Source organism: Macaca fascicularis, chromosome 15 (assembly GCF_037993035.2).
Source record: "Macaca fascicularis isolate 582-1 chromosome 15, T2T-MFA8v1.1".
In the NCBI taxonomy this organism is placed as follows: domain Eukaryota; kingdom Metazoa; phylum Chordata; class Mammalia; order Primates; family Cercopithecidae; genus Macaca; species Macaca fascicularis.
This window is the reverse complement of record NC_088389.1, coordinates 83,680,434-83,700,318: the sequence shown is the minus strand read 5'-3', so window position 1 is coordinate 83,700,318 and position 19,885 is coordinate 83,680,434. Positions and strand designations below refer to the sequence as shown.

The 19,885-nt window shown below is 40.2% G+C and overlaps 1 protein-coding gene across 3 annotated transcripts in view; it reads right to left on the bottom strand.

Annotated features, from left to right (window-relative positions):
- Window positions 1–19,885, bottom strand: part of TTC39B (tetratricopeptide repeat domain 39B) — a 140,909-nt gene that overhangs the window by 30,100 nt on the left and 90,924 nt on the right. For all 3 annotated transcript variants that reach the window (XR_012424677.1, XM_005581685.5, XM_005581692.5), the window contains 5 exons: window positions 16,407–16,517; window positions 13,546–13,677; window positions 12,380–12,456; window positions 6,424–6,491; window positions 2,446–2,510 (listed from right to left, as the gene is read on the bottom strand). Coding sequence is in view for 2 of the 3 variants with exons in the window: in XM_005581685.5 (XP_005581742.2) it covers window positions 2,446–2,510; window positions 6,424–6,491; window positions 12,380–12,456; window positions 13,546–13,677; window positions 16,407–16,517 (453 nt within the window). In the remaining variant the exon portion in view is untranslated. The remainder of the gene's footprint in view (window positions 1–2,445; window positions 2,511–6,423; window positions 6,492–12,379; window positions 12,457–13,545; window positions 13,678–16,406; window positions 16,518–19,885) is intronic.

Below are 19,885 nucleotides of genomic sequence, written 5' to 3'. Positions count from 1 at the left end.
ATTTTGAATGAAACGCAGTTTTGTGAAAGGATTTTCAATGGAAGCACCTCTTAAAATACTAAATTTTGGTTCTGCTACCAGTAATGGCAGGGTAGCTTATGTCGGATTAACTTTCCCACAAATAACTATCATAAATTCTGGAAAAATATAAAATATACATTTAAAACATATTTTCATACACTGGAAAATGAAGGGAAAAAAGTAGGAGTCTCAGAAGAGAAGAAAGTAAGAATGGGGCAGAAAAAAGTTTGAAAAATTATGACCACAAATTTCTCAAAACCACACTTAGGCACATCCTAGCCAAACTACTGAGACCCAAAGATACAAACGAGTCAGTCTTCAAAAAAGCCAGAAGAGAAGACACATTACATATAGGGGAACAACAATACAAATGAAAACTGAATAACAGAGGCTTTAACACAATGGGAAGCCAGTTTTAAAGAGCCGAAAGAAGGAAAAACCCATCGACTCAGAATACTGTAGTTAGCAAAAATAACCTTGAAAAGAAAAAGTAAAAAGTAAATATATTTTAACATAAATGAAAATAGAATTTGTTAAAAGCTGACACCCATAAGAAATGCTAAAGGAAGTTCCTCAGTCTGAAAGTAAACAGGAAATATATTTACCATTTTGAATAAGAATATGAAATATGATAAGAATATGGGTAAAGAGAGAAGACTACAACATATAACTGATTAAAGGGAAAGTCTGACGCTGTATTGTAGGCTTTATAATATATGTAAGTGTGCTATACATCATAAAAATAGCATAAAGGGTTAGGAGCAGTGGCTCACACCTGTAATCCCAGCACTTTGGGAGGCCGAGGCGGGTGGATCACAAGGTCAGGAGTTCGAGACCAGCCTGGCCAATATGGTGAAGCTCCATCTCTACTAAAAATACAAAAATAACTGGCCGTGATGGTACATGCCTGTAGTCCCAGCTGCTCAGGAGGCTGAGACAGGAGAATTGCTTGAACCCAGGAGGCAGAAGTTGCAGTGAGCTGAGATCGCACCACTGCACTCCAGCCTGGGCAACAAAGCAAGACTCGGTCTCAAAAAAAAAAAAAAAAAAAAAAAAGCATAAAGGACAAAATGTGGTAAATGAAATTACACTTTTGCAAAGTTCTTACAATTTATGTCCAGTGCTACAATATTAACTCTAAGTTGACTGTAATAAGTTAAAAAGAATATTATAAACACTAGAGCAACCACAAAAAAAATTAGAGAGTACAGCTAAGAGAACAACAGTTTTAAAAATGTTATTAAAGCAAAAGAAGACAGGGAAAAAGGGTGAGAGAACAGATGAGGCAAAGAGAAAAAGCAAAATGGTAGTAACAAGTGCAAACATATCAACTGCCCAACAACTATGTGCATCTATAAGAAATACAATTTAAATATTTAAAAATATAATTTAAATATGAAAACAAAAATAGGTTTAAAGTAAAAGAATATATACCATGCAAAGACTAATTATAAAAAGCATGAGTGCCTATATGAATATTAGACATACAGATTTCAAGACAAAGAACATTACCAGAGTTAAATAGAGACATTTCAAGATGAAGAAAAGGTTAATTCATTAGGAAGACAGAACAATTATAAAGACATATTATATGAGCCTGACAACAGAGCTCCTAAATATATGAGGCAAACACTGACAGAACTAAAGGAAGAAAGAGATGACTCCAGATTCAAACTTAGAGACTTTAACACTGAGTAAATAAAAGACAACTGGATAAAAATCAATAAGGATAGCCGGGTGAGTGGCTCATGCCTGTAATCCCAGCACTCTGGGAGGCCGAGGCAGGCAGATCACAAGGTCAGGAGATCGAGACCATCCTGGTTAACACAGTGAAACCCTGTCTCTACTAAAATTACAAAAAATTAGCCGAGCGTGGTGGCAGGCGCCTGTAGTCCCAGCTACTAGGGAGGCTGAGGCAGGAGAACGGCATGAACCCGGGAGATGGAGCCGGCAGTGAGCCGAGATCGCACCACTGCACTCTAGCCTGGGTGACAGAGCGAGCCTCCATACCACAAAAAAAAAAAAAAAAAAAAAATCAATAAGGATACAAACAACACTATGGTCACCTCAGGTGAACATTTCCATTTACTGCAGAAAGTTCTAGTGGGCAGTGCTGCTCTGGAATCTGAACCAAAGATATTACTATAATTTTAAATTTATAAATTGTTCAAAGGAGAAACTCAAATTATGTAATCAGAAAATATGTCAGTAGCTTTATTTTCAACTAATTTGCTCTTAAAATTGTATTTAAACTTAAATTCTGTTGTCCTATAACACTGAATACACACTGAGCAAAAAATCAAGTTCATTTTTACCAAAACGAAATAAAAACTCCTAGTCAAACTTAATTTAGGAGAACTGTGAAGAACAAAGGAGTATACAGCACAGAATTATTTACAAATCACATCTCACTTTTTAACTTACTTATATATTTGGTAACTTGTTCTAATTTTGAGTCCACCTTTGATGAAGTTGATCATATTTTCATCCTGAAAATAATTCAGTTAAAAAATTAGATTATTTAGCAAACAAGTTTAAATTGTCCCCACAGTTGTGTGTTTGTGCGATTAGAAAAACAAAAACAAACAAAAAAAGTATTTTGAAGACATAATTTTGAAATTAACACATACTCTTGCTTTACATTTAAAAGTTTTTGGGGTACTTTTTCTTCCACATTAGAAGACAACAAAAAGAAAATACTTGTAAAATCCTTCAATTATTTTATATTACTAAGGAGGTAATCCTCACCAATTAGGGCCCATATGTGATCCAAATTATTTTAATAAACATCGACATCTACTGAGCTATTTTCTTGTGGGTTTAACAGAATCTAAACTGGATGACTTTGCAATCTGCTCTAAGGCCAAACCTTCCAGTACATTACACCCAGTAAAGGGGACAATGGTCCTTCTTTCACAGAGTACTTTAGCAGTCAGAGTCTATTTAATGTTGTGAATTTTACTCATACACATTTCCAGGCCCAAAATAACTGGTCTGGTTTCTGAAGTGGCTGTCACTACTATGCAATTTTGTTTTAGGAAAACAAAACCACTTCAGTTCTGTTTATCTGATGGTCATCGACAATAAAATTGAGGCAGTTGGCCTGGATGAATGGCGTTTTCGGGGTCAGCATTCTAAGATTCTAAGACAATCTCTCAATAAATTACATCAAATAACTACTTGAAGGAAGTTACTCTAATAGATGGTGCTAGTGGAGACAGTCCTATGTTCTGCATTTCCAGAGAGAAAGTTTTTCTAGTCTATTGATATCAGAAAGATGCTCTGGCCGGGCGCAGTGGCTCACACCTGTAATCCCTTTGGGAGGCCGAGGCGGGTGGATCACGAGGTCAAGAGATCGAGACCATCTTGGCCAACATGGTGAAACCCCATCTCTACTAAAAATACAAAAATTAGCCAGGCATGGTGGCGGGTGCCTGTAGTCCCAGGTACTCAGGAGGCTGAGGCAGGAGAATCACTTGAATCTGGGAGGCGGAGGCTGCAGTGAGCCGAGATCGCACCACTGAACTCCAGCCTGATGACACAGCGAGACTCCATCTCAAAAAAAAAAAAAAGTAAAAAGTAAATGCTCTGATATGTATTTCTTGTATACTTAAGCATCCTCCTGTAGCAAAAGAAAAACTGACTTTCATTTACTAATTTCATTAATTGCTTCAATATTTATTGTTCTAATTATTATAAGAATCAATAGATATGAAATTCAATGTTTATCTTCTTAATTTAAGGAATCTTATGATTACATAAGATCCAATACCAACCAGAAAAGAATTTCTTAAATTAGCTTGAAATATGCCTCGAAAAAAAAAAACCATATTTCATTTCAGGATTCATCAAACTTAAATTTAATGCCTATTTTATACCAGGCACCCAAATGCAAAAACAGATGAAAGTAATACAGTATGTTAAGGGAAGGCGTCATGTGTGGAGAAGGAGCCAGGCATAGGGACGGAGTCATGCACGGGGATGGGATCATGCACAGGATGTCATGAGAACACAAAGTAGTAGCATGGAGAGGGCCAGAAATCCCTCCTGGAAGCATTGGTGCTTTAAGCACAAAAATAATTAGAAACTGGCCAGGTATAGAAAGGCAAAGCAGATGTGAACTTTGTAAGCAAAGTAAAACTCAAGTGGAAAGACGGGGCGGCATTCAGGATCATGATGGGTTTGGCCACGTGTGCATATGTAATTCCACACTGCTGAAGAATCTATTGCAAAGAGAATGACCAAGGAGTTAAGAAAGCTACCTCCAGCCATGCTACTCAATATGCAACCCTGTCAGTGGCATCCAACGACACCTGTAAGGTGTGTGTGTGTTGGTAGGGGCGGGGGCGGTAAGGGAACATAGAGAGGAGGTACCAGTTTTGTTTGAAAAAGCACCCCCTTCATTTGTGATATTCTGATACAGAATACTGCCACAGTCAGTAAGAGCTACTGAATGCTGAAGCAGAGAAGTGACCAAGTCAGAGACTCGTTTTTAAGAGGGTACTCAACCTTCAACTGCAGAATAGGGAATGAGCTGAAGGTAAAAGAAATTAGAGAGGGAGAGTCACTAGGTTGCTGTACAGTTCAGCAAAGAGTGGATAAGCACCTCTTCTAGAACAATGACAGAAAGAGATGGAGTTGCACAATCTTTAAAAGGCTAAAGCAGCATGAATATAAAAATGATTGGGTGGGAGGCATGAGGAAGAGGGCACAAATATGGATATCTCTTTAATTTCAAGTCCGCAAACATAAAATAAGCCTCCAAATCCCAGATTTGATTGCCAAATCCCTGTTTGGAAAACAGAAAAAAACTTGGGCCTCCATGACTATCATTATGATGCTTACTGAGGCAATAAGACCGTTGTTATCAACCAGCCTTTGTAACGTCTATGTTTTAGGAAACAGGGTCATGGGCTACAGTGATTCCGTTTTATTAAACCAGAATCCAACCTAAGAGGTAAACCTCCATGAAAAGAAAGAAGCAACTGCCAAATAATTTAAGATTGTGGCCAGGCATGGTGGCTCACGTCTATAATCCCAGCACTTCAGGAGGCTGAAATGGGTGGAACACCTGAGGTCAGGAATTCGAGACCAGCCTGACCAATATGGTGAAAACCTGTCTCTACTGAAAATACAAAAATTAGCCAGGTGTGGTGGCGCACACCTGTAATCCCAGCTACTCGGGGGACTGAGACAGAAGAACTGCTTGAACCCGGGAGGCAGATGTTGCAGTGAGCCAAGATCGCGCCACTGCACCCCAGCCTGGGTGACAGAATGAGGCTCTAACCACCCCACACCCCTCCACAACAACAAAAAAAAGATTGTGATTGAGGAAGATTTTCCATTTCACAGTTGAATTTCTTTCTGATTTCTTACACTCTCTACTCCACCTCACTCTCACTGTAGCCATCACTGCCACCCATGAAGCCATTATGTGAAGATTTATGTTTTAGAGAAGCATTGGAAGATACAGAAATAGGCAAGGTACTGACTGTACCAATTCCCAGAGGTGAAATTAAAATGCCTCATAAGAAAAGGATTAATTGTTTAGTGACTTTTAAAAAACTGTTTTTCCAAAGGAAGAAATAAAAGAAAGGGGAATTAGAATACAGAAAGAAGGGGAAAAATAAAATTTGAAGTGTACATGAACTTTCCATGTATGCCTAACTGAACTTCACTGAGGCAAGTGGTGTAAAACGGGGCACTTCCTCTGCCCAGGCCACTCCCATGTGTGGCCTCTACCAGTAGAAAGTACAAAGCGGAATATTCTCCCGGTTTCCACACAGATGCATCTTAAAATTAGATGTGGCAGTTGCAAAGCAGTTTCTTTAAAGTTTCTTTTTTGTTTTTGAGGCGGAGTCTTGCTCTGTCACCCAAGCTGGAATGCAGTGATGCGACCTCAGCTCGCTGCAATCTCCACCTCCCAGGTTCAAGTGATTTTCCTGCCTCAGCCTCCTGGGTAGCTGGGATTACAGGCATGTGAGACCACGCCCGGCTAATTTTTTTTTTTTTGTATTTTTAGTAGAGACGGGGTTTCACCATGTTGGCCAGGCTCGTCTCGAACCCCAGACCTCAGGTGATCCGCCCACCTCAGCCTCCTAAAGTGCTGGGATTACAGACATGAGCCACCGCGCCTAGCCTAAAGTTTCTCTAAAGGCACAGTCTTTAAAGGGCAATGATTCCCAATGGAGTGCAATTTGAAATAGATTCTTAAGTGCAGTAGAGGAGGAACAAAGCTCTCTAGCATCTTTTTTCAGCCAAAGTTTATCAGAATAACAAATATTTGCCATTACATCTCTAAGTCAAAAGAACTGAAGCTTTGACATAGAATGCACCACATTTTTCTATGCAGCACTGGCTGTCTTCCCAGCCAATATAAATTCTAAGCCAAATATTCATTACCTGCACAAACGTGAGTGCAGCTTTCTGTAGGAGACACTCGGCATAACAGATTTCAGCATGCATTTCCTCTACGAAAAACAAATAAAATTATATTAAGTAAAATCCCACATCCAAAGTGATTGCTCTGTGATGCTCAGGAAAGACTGGCAGATAAATTAACCCAAAAGAGACCCCAAAACTTAGATGGCCCTTGTGCTTCCACAAAAGCAGAATGATAACCCCAGTTCTCACTTGGTCAGGAAGATTTTCCTGGAATGTGTGAAGTGTTCAGGGAGGTCATCCCCATTCAAACATAACTGCGAAGAGTCAGTCACTTCGTATCAGAGACCCAAACTCAGCTCACAAGTGGAAATTAACATTTAAAAGCACTTAAAAAAAAAAAAGGAAACCACTTATTTTTTAAGTTAATTAGTAACATAAAACTTTGGCTGTGCGCGGTGGTTCATGCCTATAATCCCAGCACTTTGGGAGGCCAAGGTGGGTGGATCACCGGAGGTCAGGAGACAGAGACCAGCCTGACCAACAGGGAGAAACCCCGTCTCCACCAAAAATACAAAAATTAGCCAGGTGTGGTGGTGCATGCCTGTAATCCCAGCTATTTGGGAGGCTGAGGCAGAAGAATCGCTTGAACCTGCAAGGTGGAGGTTGTGGTGAGCTGAGATTGCGCCATTGTACTCCAGCCTGGGCAACAAGAGCAAAATTCTGTCTCAAAAAAATAAAAACAACAAAACAACTTTAACATAGTTTTAAAAGTTGAAAAAAACTAAATTAAATGTATGAATGCTAGCTTCTAAAATATAAAGATATGGTAACCATGACACTAACCAGACACATTAACTACCTGAAAAGAAAGCAGCAATTCTCTAGAGCTCAGTGAAAAAGAAACGTCCTGCATGGCCATGTTAAGACTCCTCATATGTGAAGATCTGATATAAAAAGAGACAGCACTATCCCAGTTTTAGGCTGACTTGATCATGTAGATGTCTAGCACAAGAATAAGGTACTCTCAAAAAGGGGTTAGGTGGGGCTCTGTGCATCCCAGGGGCCTGTGGAGTACCCCAAAACACATACCCTAGCTTCCCAACAACCCATTATACTTGCAGAGAATGGAGAGACAAATCTTTACTTTTTTCCATATACGAGGCAGCAGATTCTTGCTCTATCCATGAGATGCAAATTGGCATGATATTTAAGTAAATGAGCCTGGGGTATTTAAGAGCCTGGGCTGCTAAAAACGCTCCGCCATGTACTGGCTATAGGACCTCATCCCCTCTCTGCTGGTTTCCTCATTTATAAAGGCCACTAACACCACCTCTGGTTCACAGCTGAAGGATCAAATGAGGTACTACACACAGAGCTCATGATACAGAGTTAGCACTGGATCAATGCTAGCTATGTGCACTGAGATTACTGCCCTTGATCCATGTCACTGCTTTTTGATAAAAGCTCAGAAAGCATTTTTATGTGGAATGTGACTGAAAATAGAGTATTTCTGTATTATTGGGATTACTGCTAATAGACTTAGATGACAACAAGTACTTTCTTGCACTTATAGACCCCACCCCCACCCTATACACACATACAACCCACTGGTTCTCACAAATTGGTTCAAGTTCCTGCTATGCTCATATTCCAAATGTTTAATTTACAAAGAAGCCCCTCTGCAGTTAAGGTCTTCAACAGCGCACAGAGAGATGGGGCCAAAGTCACGACAGACCAAACTTGAGGAGTTACAGCCTGCATGCACACAGCCAGGGTCTCAGTCCTTCAAAACACCTCTCCTCAAAGTGTGCCTGGTGATTTTCTAGCTGTGTTCAGTGGGATACCCACTGGTAACTTACTTTTACAGAGTCACCTGAATATCCTCTTCCTAGGTAATTCTGTGACAGAGTGAGAATCAGGAATTATTAGCTATGAAAGTCTGCTCAGGAATACAGATTGCTGGCTTGGGGTACATGCAGAGGGGATGAAGTCTGTGGTGGTGATGGTGGCGGTGGGTGGGGGGCAGAGGGGAGTGGGCCGGTAACAGGAGCAAGGAAAGCCCAGAGCACCTTCAGGAAAAGCCAGTCAAGGGAGGAGACAGCAATGAGGCTGGAAGGGTTAAGTCAAGGCTCAATTATAAATGGCCTTGAATGTTAGAGTCTACAGTTGATTGAGGAGGCAACAGTGAGTCAGTCCTTTCAGAGATCTGAGCAGACAGGTGGGCAGATCAGGGTTAAGTGAAAGATGAACACATTTAAGAGGAGCACAGCGATGTGACAAGGCAAACAGAAAAGGCATGAGAGTTTGAACTTTGCATTCCGCAAATAAGTATCTGTCATATTAAATCCCTTTCACAACCTAGGCACTCACTGCATATAAATATCTGTAAAGGCCATTTGAAACCCATTTGGGGCAATCCGCCAGCCACAAGAGAAAAAAACTAGTATGTTCCACGTTAAACCCATGAAAAGTTTAATGAAATATACTCACTCCTGTAAACAACCAGACACTCAAGGATGTAAATGAAAATTACCAAGAGGAAAAACAAATCACACACTAAAGCTACAATGTTTTGACATGCTCCCTTGAACACAAAGTCTGTTTGGGTTGCAGTTGACAGCCAGACTCACTAAGAATAAAATACAGCTTAATTTATAAAAGTCTTACTCTTTCACTGTGTTTGATTTACACTGCATAGTTCTTTAGTTCTCAAAATTAGCCATTAGGTACTTATGAGTGGGTAACTACCAGAATATCTCTTAATTGTAAATTCCATAGTCCACAGGAGTAAATATCTTCATGATGCAGTGAAATAATGTTAGCTAAGCATTGCCTTTAGATATGAAAGTCTAAATAAACCTGTATTTCATAATAGGCTATACTCACAAGTGTATTAGTTTATTTTATTTTAGTTTATATTACTTTACTTTATTTTTATTTATGTAGAAACAGGGACTTGCTCTGTCACCCAGAGGAGAGTACAGTGGCATGATCTGTGCTTACTGCAACCTCTATGATATGGTTAGGCTTTGCATCCCCACCCAAATCTCATCTTGAATTGTAATCCCCATAATCCCTACGTATCAAGGGTGGGACCTGGTGGGAGATGTTTGGATCATGGCGCTGGTTTCTTCCATGCTGTTCTCATGACAGTGAGTGAGTTCTCATAAGATCAGGTGGTTTTGTAAGTGTTTGACAGTTCCTCCTACATGCCCTTCTCCTTCCTGCTGCCTTGTGAAGAAGGTGCCTTGCTTCCTCTTCACCTTATGCCATGATGTTAAGTTTCCTGAGGTCTGCCCAGCCATGCAGAACTATGAGTCAATTAAACCTCTTTCCTTTAATAAACTACCCGGTCCTGGGCAGTTCTTTATAATAGTATGAAAATGGACTAATACACTCTGCCTCCTGGGCTCAAGGGATCCTCCCACCTTAGCCTCCTGAGTAGCTGGGATTATAGGCACAAGCCACCATGCCCAGACTATTTTTTATAATTAGTAAAAAGTAATTTTCTACTTTATTGCAGATTTCCTAAAGTGCCATTGTTCAAAGACATTATAAAAACATAACAACACAGTATCATCTATTTTCAAGATGACTAACACAGAAATAATTCAATATTTCCTTTATCCATATATGACACATCTCGTGCCCTTCTCTACTTGCCTAAAGGAGAAAGTGTGGGTTACAGTGGAAAGAGTTGTGGCTTAGGGAAAGGCAAATGATCAGTTAACCCTACTCTGCTAGGTGGGGAATCCTGGTCATTTGTTTATAACTCTGATCAGTTCCAAGTCTATAACGAGGAGGTTAGACAGGTTAATGTTAAGAAAAGCAACAAGGACAGTATATAGCACATACAGAACGCTTTTTAAAAGTGGAGGATCATCGGCTGGGTGCGGTGGCTCATGCCTGTAATCCCAGGACTTTGGGAGGCCCGAGGCAGGAGGATCACGAGGTCAGGAGATTGAGACCATCCTGGCTAACATGGTGAAACCCTGTCTCTACTAAAAATACAAAAAATTAGCCAGGCGTGGTGGCAGGCACCTGTAATCCCAGCTACTCGGGAGGCTAAGGCAGGAGAATGGCGTGAACCCGGGAGGCTGAGCTTGCTTGCAGTGAGCTGAGATTGTGCCACTGTCCTCCAGCCTGGGTGACAGAGCGAGATTCTGTCTCAAAAAAAAAAAAAAGGAGCATCTTATTTTTCAAATTATTATTATTATTTTTGAGACAGAGTATCACTCTGTCGTCCAGGCTGGAGTACGGTGGTGCGATCTCGGCTCACTGCAACCTCCGCCTCCTGGGTTCAAGCAACTCTCCTGCCTCACTCAGCCTCCTGAGTAGCCACTAGAGGGAAGCCATAGAGAGGGTAACAGAAAGGAGAATACAACAAAATAGTTCAATTTCTTTTGGGCCTATTTGATTTCTTATTAACCCACTTTAGTGAACTTTAGATCTAATGGAACTAATTTACATAAGTAGCCCAAAGAGGGAAGATATGTAGACACATTTTATCCGAAGTCAAGGGGATAAATAAATTCTTACAAATAGTTGGGGGTCAGTTTCCGGAGAAAAAGATGTAAGTTTCAGCTGCCTAGTGTGACCAATGAAATGCCATTCTGTTTGACCATGGTTTTGGGGTCAACATCATGCCCCTTTGAAATAAGTCCCAAAGATGTGAAATGTCTCATAATTCCTCTCCTACAATCAATACTCTAGCTTCACATCGTGCACATGTTCCCAAGTTCTCCGAAGTCCAAAACAAGTTGATAATACTCATCTAACAAAATAAACAAAACTTCCTAATAAAACACCCTCAAAAATACGTCTGACATATACTTGACCATTAGAAACTACTCTGACAGCAGTATCCAGAACTGCTCTTGCTCTAATCAACCAAAGCTACTTCTAGTAGCTTTGTATTTTGTGTTTTCTAGTATGGTATATTCTAGTATTTTGTGTCACCTCTTCAGATAACACATTTGACAATGACAATACAGGCACAGATTCTCCTGGGATGGCAAAAGCTTTATTCTACAATGATCACATTTGAAGGACATTTTTTTTTCCTTCTACAGGAATATCTAGATGCTTCTTTCTTGTAAACTATTCTGGACTAGAGTGTAACACTGTAAAGACAGAACTGATCATGAAACTTCTGCCCTAGTCCCAGGGGGCACATCAAGCAATTTACAGCAACAGCCGTCATTTCCTCCCATCCATCTGATCAGGGTGCCGCAGCCAACCTTTCCTGGATTCCTGAATATTCCTAAATGTACACAAACCACACATCTTCCATACGGTGAAACATCACTTTTTAAAAGATATCAAAATTACTTTCACCTTGAAAAAAATTTTTAATAGCTTGTGGAAAACTGAAATTCTCACAGATGAATGGTAAGAATATAAACTGACCTACACCTTTGGAGGAAAAAACTGGGAATACCTATAAATATTGTAACTTTTCAAACTGCCAGTCCCGGTTATTCCACTTTTACAAATCTATCTTATGAAATAACTTTTCAAGATGCATGAATCTGTATGTATAAGGATTCTAGGACACCATTATTTGTAACAGTGAAAAAATAAAAACAATAGAGAAAATCCAATTTTGGTGCACAATACATCAATCCTGTGGAATATCACACAGCTGTTAAACACTCACATGTAATGACCTGGGAAAGTGTCAATGTCAAATTTACACCTATTATGTGATTTTTATGCTTGCCAAAAAAAAAAAAGAACAATCCATGAGCGACAACAAAAACCCTATGTGTACCTTATTTATGTATCTGAGTACATACGCAGAAAAGGCTTTACAATGAACTATTAACAATGGTTACTTTTGGAAGATCAGTATGATAGGGAAGAGAAAAAGACATTCCATTGACTTCATACACTTCAGTATGGAATTTTATGAGATGATCATTTTTTAACTTTTAAAATCAAGGAAAAAAGTGATCTTTTAAATGACTTTTACCTTCACTCAGTTGCTCCAGGGATCCTCTAGAAAGAAAACTTGAGAAAGATTCTACAACTGTGTATTTTTTCCTGTATCTACATCGAGTAAATAAAAAGGGAGATAGAAAATAGAAAAAAAAAAATCAGGCTAAGCTCATTTTCATTTGCCATTCATTTCAGTCACTATCACACCAAAGAGTCAAAAAGCTGAAACTCTAAACCCTGAAGTCTGTAGGACACAGATCATCCTTTTCCAACACTCTACACTCAGCACTGGCTAGCCATTTGCGGGAACTCAGTCTGTGTTACTGAACACCAAGTGGGGAAACCCACACACGCCAGTGAAAACTAACCTCCAAAGTACCTTCCCTTATCCTGATAACTAAAACCAGGATTTGTGTAAAATTCTCCACAGGTGAAAAATGAAGTTAAAGTGCAATATTTGGAAGCTCTCTTCATTTGAGGAGCTTACAACACCATTATATCAGGATGCAATTTCACCCATGTTAACCTTCTGATCATGAACCTTCTGCCCTAGTCCCAGTGGCACATCAAGCAATTGATAGCAACAGCAGTCATTTCCTCCCATCCATTTGCTCAGGGTGCCGCAGCCAGCCATTCCTGGATTCTTGAATATTCCCAAATGTCTACAAACCAAGCATCTCCCATACTGTGAAACATTTATCATTTTTTAAAAGATATCAAAATTACTTTTGCCTTGAAAAAAAAATTTTGATAGGGTCTTCCTATACACACAGGGTAAAGCTTAAAATAAAACTAAAACTCTATCTCATTTTCACCAAACAAAAGTGTTCAAAAAGAGGTCCTTCTTAAACAAATAAAACATTCCCTCATGAATTTGCATCTCCCACTTAAAACAAAAACATTCCTTGCGTGGCTTGGTTTGGCGTGCAGTACCTAATGTCATCTACCTTGAGAGATGCTTGCTGCTAATCCCACAGAAATCCCCCCCAGATCTCTGTAGCTCAGACCCCAGATTATCAAAAAGAAAAGTGGAATATATAGATGCCAAATGGGAATCCTTCAGCTTCGAGGCTGAATTTCTTTTCTGTAACTGTGGCCAATTTCAAACACAGAGCTCTTGGTCAGGCAAATGACATTATTTTTGTCACACAGGCATAAAAGTTTGCAGTCACATCTCAAGTATTGAATTACTCGTCATACTTTTGGCAGGTTTGTAAAGCGTCCTTCATGGCAGAAATGCCATTTTGGATGTCCTGTTGCTCGAAGGTCAGGACAGCCTGCAACACCACAATGGTACTGTAGCCCAGAGCATGGTACATACTCTCCTTAGCCCTGGGGAGAAAACAGGGAATTCAGACATTTTAATTCAATGGAAATACTGATCATAAGAAATCCTAGGAAATGCATGTTCTGACTTGCACAGTAACCTTTATTCCTTCACCATAATCACCAAAATTACATGGGTGGTGAAAAGTAACCTCTTAAAAACTCAAGTACCAAGGACTTTCCAATGTAAACCCACACAGGCAGAACAAAATGTTCCAGGTTGAAGGGGACAATATGCATTTCCCTATTTCAACACAAGAGGGCAGCCTGCCGGCAGATTCCAAGCAAACCAACTGTCTTCAGTTGAAAAGAGGGCGGCATGCTACCACCTTTGGCTCTGAAACAAGTGCTAAAATAAAGGCCGCTGGAAATGCATTTTTTGACAGAGAGATTCCAATATGTTTTTTCAAAAATAAAGGCTCATTTAAAGTAATTCCTCTCCTCTCCAGCCAAAGGCCAAGAGCAAACAAGATTTTGGAACAAGTTAGGCTGGTCACAAGAGCCATAACCAAAGTAGATGTCAGACCTTATATCTAGTCTAATCCCATTATCTGAAATTCCTGATTAAAGTTCTTGATAGTTCAAATCATCAAGTTACAGTGAGAACTGCTTCAGGATTCTTAAGGATGTTAATGACTCCTAACGGATGGCAGACATCCAGATTCTCGGGCTGTGAGAACATCATTTATTTTCTCAAAACTTCTTAAGCTGTATTAATTATTTATAAGGTTTAAAATGCTAATGCATGGTTTTGTTTTTAATTTAAATATTAATGCATAACAGCCTGCTGCCATGCGAAACAAATACAAGCCACATTATTTTTTGCCCCCACGGAAATAGTCTAAACATCCTTTGGTAATTTGCAGCTTGTCCTGAACATTGAGGGCACTCACTATCTGTTCAAAAGAACCACAAGGAATCAGAGCAGCTCAAAGTTAATCATGAATTGTGGTTTCAAACCTCACATTTTTAAGTGAAAGCTCTTTCAAGAAGAAAAAAAAAAATTATTTCAAATGAGGGAAAAGTATTAGTTATTTATTTATTTATTTTTGAGACAGAGTTTTGCTCTTGTTGCCCAGGCTGAAGTGCAATGGCACGATCTTGGCTCACCGCAACCTCTGCCTCGTGGGTTCAAGTGGTTCTCCTGCCTCAGCCTCTCGAGTAGCTGGGATTACAGGCATGTGCCACCATGCCCAGCTAATTTTTTGTATTTTTAGTAGAGTCAGGGTTTCTCCCTGTTGGTCAGGCTGGTCTCGAACTCCCGACCTCAGGTGAACCGCCTGCCTCAGCCTCCCAAAGTGCTGGGATTACAGGCCTAAGCCATTTAAACAGTGAAACATGTATACAACTCAGAGATGAACCTGACTGAATACAACACTAAATCGTTTATTTTCATCCCATGTCATGATCAGCTGTGTGTCAGTGGCAGAGAAAGACTTGTTTGAATAAAAATCAAAGGAGATAATGGGTACAAAAATACAGTTAAATGGAAGAAATAACTTCTAGTATTTCATAATAAATTATAATTAACAATAATTTATTGTTATTTCAAAACAGCTAGAAGAGAATAATTATAAATGTTCCTGACACTAAGAAAAGATAAATGTTTGAGGTGATGGATAACCCAATTACCCTGATGATCATTGAACATTGTGTACAGGTAAGGAATTATCACATGTACTCCAAAAATAGGTACAACTATGGCTCATCAATAAAAACATTCAAAAACCCAAAGAAGACAGGCAAGCAGGCTGAGAAAAGACACAGGAGAGACCAAGAGAGAGGGAAAGACAAGCAGACAAAAGGAGGTAGAGACAGAAGACAGAGAAGTCTGAGGGACTGAGAAGGACAGAGGGAAAAAAGCATGGGACAGGCAAGGTGGAGATTGTGAGGCAAATATTGAAGACAACACTTAGACTACAGGGCTTCACCATCGATTTCATCATTTGTTCTTAACCTGTGGAATGACAGCTGACCCACCTTGACTACAGCTATTCTAAATCTTAACAGAATTTCCATAGCAGCTCCTCAGCAGGTCAATTAATCTCTAAGATTCAGATGACCAGAATCCAGTCACCTTAGTAACCACTCAAAGTAAGGAATGAGATTGCCCACTTTTGTGCCAAAGTAAACTTCTAGGAAATTATTATATGAGGTCTAAGCTTCATCTAAACAAGTGTTTGAGGGCACAGTGTAAGACTATTGTCAAGATAAAGACCGAGTAAACAGGCAAGTACAGGTTTTATTGCCACATCTGAAAACTTAACAGGTACTATTAATTGAAATTAAATTGTTTAACTTATTTGTCGAACAAATAGAGAACCCCAGTAATATTCTTATTATCTTAAATTTCTTTTTAGCATTGAGATCAGCATATTCTGGTTCTTCCCCTCCCCATTTCAAAGGAAATTTTTTTCAATATTTAAAAGGAACAAACATAAAAATATTTCACTGAAGAAAGCAAAATTGAAGCCTTATAAAACTACTTATAAGATGACAATATCTGAACAAGAGAGATTAAAATATGCAAAACAATCAGGAATTTTCTACTGATTATATTTGAAAACTCAGATTTCTAAACTGAATTTTAAAAGTGACCAAAGTAAGGAGGTCTGAACTAAATTAGCTTATCAATATTCAGATGGGAACAGATAAATTAATTTACAAGCATGACATCAAAGAATCATCAGAAACATCTGAAAGATATTTTATCCAAAAGACACAAAGTAAATTACCAGGGGCGAAGCAATTCTAAGGCATCTGTAAATTTGTTGCTTAGAAATAAGTTCAATGCCACAGCACATTCTTCGAGGCCACTCTTGAGATCCACCTTGGTTGATGATGAACTAAAGATCAAGAAAAAAACACAGAGAATTTCTGTAGTTTTACCATCAACAAGTTGTCCCCAGGGAGTGTGTGTATGTGGATTCTGGAGACAGGACAGGCTGGAATTCTAACTTTGCTGCTTACTGTCTATAAGATCCCTGAGTCTCAATTTTCTTATCTGTAAAACGTGAAGACCAACACCTACTTTGTGGGGCTGCTGTGAAGATGAGGTAAACTGACAAATGCTGCTCACAGCAGGCGCTAAATAAATGATAGTTCCCTTCCCCACTGCTTCAAAGACCGTAAGGGTAGGAATTCCACACTTTTGTACATGGAGGAGAGGGAGACTATTTTATTTTAGTCTGGTTATACATGGGGAAAAAAACGTGCTTCACTGGAAAACCATGCACTGCCGAGACGCCGGAGGAGATCTCTACAGGTAATTAGATTCTGATTCCCAGGGAGCTTACAACTCTGTAAATTGTAGATAACTAATAGCAGTGCAAAATAACTGTTGTCTATAGGCGTGTTAATTTTGCCTGGCCAGTAGAGGCTCAACTAACTTCCCTCCCCAGCTGTGGAATAAGTTAGTTTTCCTGGATTTGCACATTAATTTCAACAATACTTTGCTTCACAGAAATTTGTTCTGATTTCTCCTTTGAATTTGTTATAACATCTGCCAAATGTCCTCATCTATAATTAATAATTAATCAGTGATTAAATAAAATCCTTAACATGTTCATTTTTGTATCTATATGAGTCATGATTTTATCCTTTTTTCAAAATTATATTAATCACTTATGATTGAAATTTTGTTCTTTAAAGCCATCTCTAAAATGTTTTGTGTAACGACCTGTAAAAGGACAATATTTCAGTAAGTAAATGAGCAGTAGGATGATTTGGTAAACAAAAATGCTGATAAGAAATAAACCAGCAGGCATGTTTGGCTCATGCCCAGCACTTCAGGAGACGGAGACAGGAGGAATACTTGAGGCCCGGAGTTCAAGACCAGCCTGGGCCACAGAGTGAGCACTCGTCTCTATAAGAAAGTTTTTTTCAAAAGCCAGGCATGTGGTGTGTGCCTGTAATCCCAGCTACAGGTATTGCGGTGGGAGGGTCGCTTGAGCTCAGGAGTTTGTGGTGTAGTGAGCCATGATCATGCCACTGTACTCTAGTCTGAGCGATAGAGACCTTGTCTCAAAAAAATAAAATGGGGCCGGGCATGGTGACTGATTACAGCACTTTGGGGGCCGAGGCAGGTGAATCACTTGAGGTCAGGAGTTTGAGACCAGCCTGACCAGCATGGTGAAACCCCATCTCTATTAAAAATACAAAACTAGCAGAGTGTGGTGGCATATGCCTGTAATCCCAGCTACTCAGGAGGCTGAGGCAGGAGAATCACATGAACCCAGGAGTCAGAGGAGCAGTGAGCCGAGATTGCACCATTGCACTCCAGCCTGGGCAACGAGAGCGAAACTCTATCTCAAAAAAGTAAATAAATAAAATGGGCCAGGTGCGGTGGCTCACACCTCTAATCCCAGCACTTTGAGAGGCCAAAGCAGGCGGATCATTTGAGGTCAGGAGTTTGAGACCAGCCTGGCCAACATGGTGAAACCCCATCTCAACTAAAAATACAAAAATTAGCTGGGCTGGGCATGGTGTTGCACTCCTATAATCCCAGCTACTCAGGAGGCTGAGGCAGGAGAACTGCTTGAACCTGGAAGGTAGAGGTTGCAGTGAGCCGAGACCATGCCGCTGCACTCCAGCTGGGTAACACAGCAAGACGCTGTCTCAAAAACTAACTAAATAAATAAATGAAATGAAATAAAAGTAAATACATAAATTTGATAAGTATTTGAAGTTGAGTTTCCATCCCACCAACCTCTTTAATTTCATTCTTTAAGACATGAAAGCAAAGTGCCCCTTCAGTGACTCCTCTAGCAGGAGTAGGTTCTGAGGGCAATGCCAGAACGCCTTCCCCTTGCAGGTCTTCTCATGGCTCCTCCTTGTTATTCAGATCTCAGCTAATGCAGAGCAGCCTGGCTGACCCCCTCCCATCCTGTCTCATTGTTTTTCCTTCCACCATTATTACCATCCAAAAGTATTTTGTGTGTGTCGCATTTGTAGACATGCTTGTCTGTCTTCCCTCTCTAGAACATAAATGCAAGGAGGTTGTTTTAGTCATTCCTGTGCACCAGTGCCTTGGACAATACCTAGAACATATTACATGCTCAAAAAATACTGCTGCGTGGTGAATGGGTGGATACAACTGTTCGGAGGAGAAACGGAGACTTCTTCATGCCTAGAGTTTGAGACACCTCCTCTAGGATGGAGTAGGACCAAGACAAGCTCTTAACGGAGGGCTAAGAATGGCTTTGCCCTTAAGTTTCCAGTGAACGAAGAGATCAAATAAAAATGCTAGGAGTTCACAAACCTCTCACAGCAAGATTTTTCACAAGAAAGTTGCCTGATACCTCCTGTACCAGTCCATAACCAAATTTTGTCAGCGTTACCTCCTGAACGTCTCTTGAATTTATCCTGTCTCATCTCTACCGTCCAGCACAGGTTAGTCATCAGGTGTTGCCTGGGGTCTATAGACCCATCTTTCCCCATTGCCTACCTCTGCTCCCCCTCATCAAATCTTTACCTAGAGTCCTTTCAACTAATATTTATGCTAATATGTGCCAGGTACTCTTCTAGGTGCTGGCAATACAGCAATGAACAAGAGACACAGGATCCCAGGCTCTCAAAGAGCTTTCGTTCTACTGGAGAAGGGAGGGCAGATTTGCACAAGCAGACCAAGAACTGACCAGGGTCATCCCTGATTGGGATAAGTGGTTTGGAACAGAACTTAGGTTTTGGGGGAGGCAGGGGTGGGGAGAAGGCCCAACATTAATGAGGATGGTCAGGAAAAGCTCTCCAAAAAGGTGACATCCAATCGCTGTATAATGGAGCCAGCCATGGGAATATCTAGGTTGAGGGCAGAGGGGGCATTCTAAACTGGGAACGTGATGAGCAAGGCAGAGAATGAAAGAAAATGAGGACAGAAAACAGGCAAAAGCCAGAAACCATAGTGGCGGAGAGGGTGAATCTTATTCTTTGAACAAAAGGAAATACACTGGCTCAGAAATCCTCACTCTTTTCTCAGCATCCCTTCCCTTCAAATATTAGCTGTTCCCATTTTACCTCCCACCAATTCTCTCTAAGGTTACAGCTCATCCTTCATCACCAGGAAACAGACTGTGAACAGATACTAGTCCTCTTGCCAAACATCCACCTCTGCATCTCAGCTGGCCACACTGTCACCTGGGAGGATACACTATACACACCCCCACTTAGATACACAAGTGGGAGCTCAGCACCTCTGAACACGGTATACTCAGCTCTT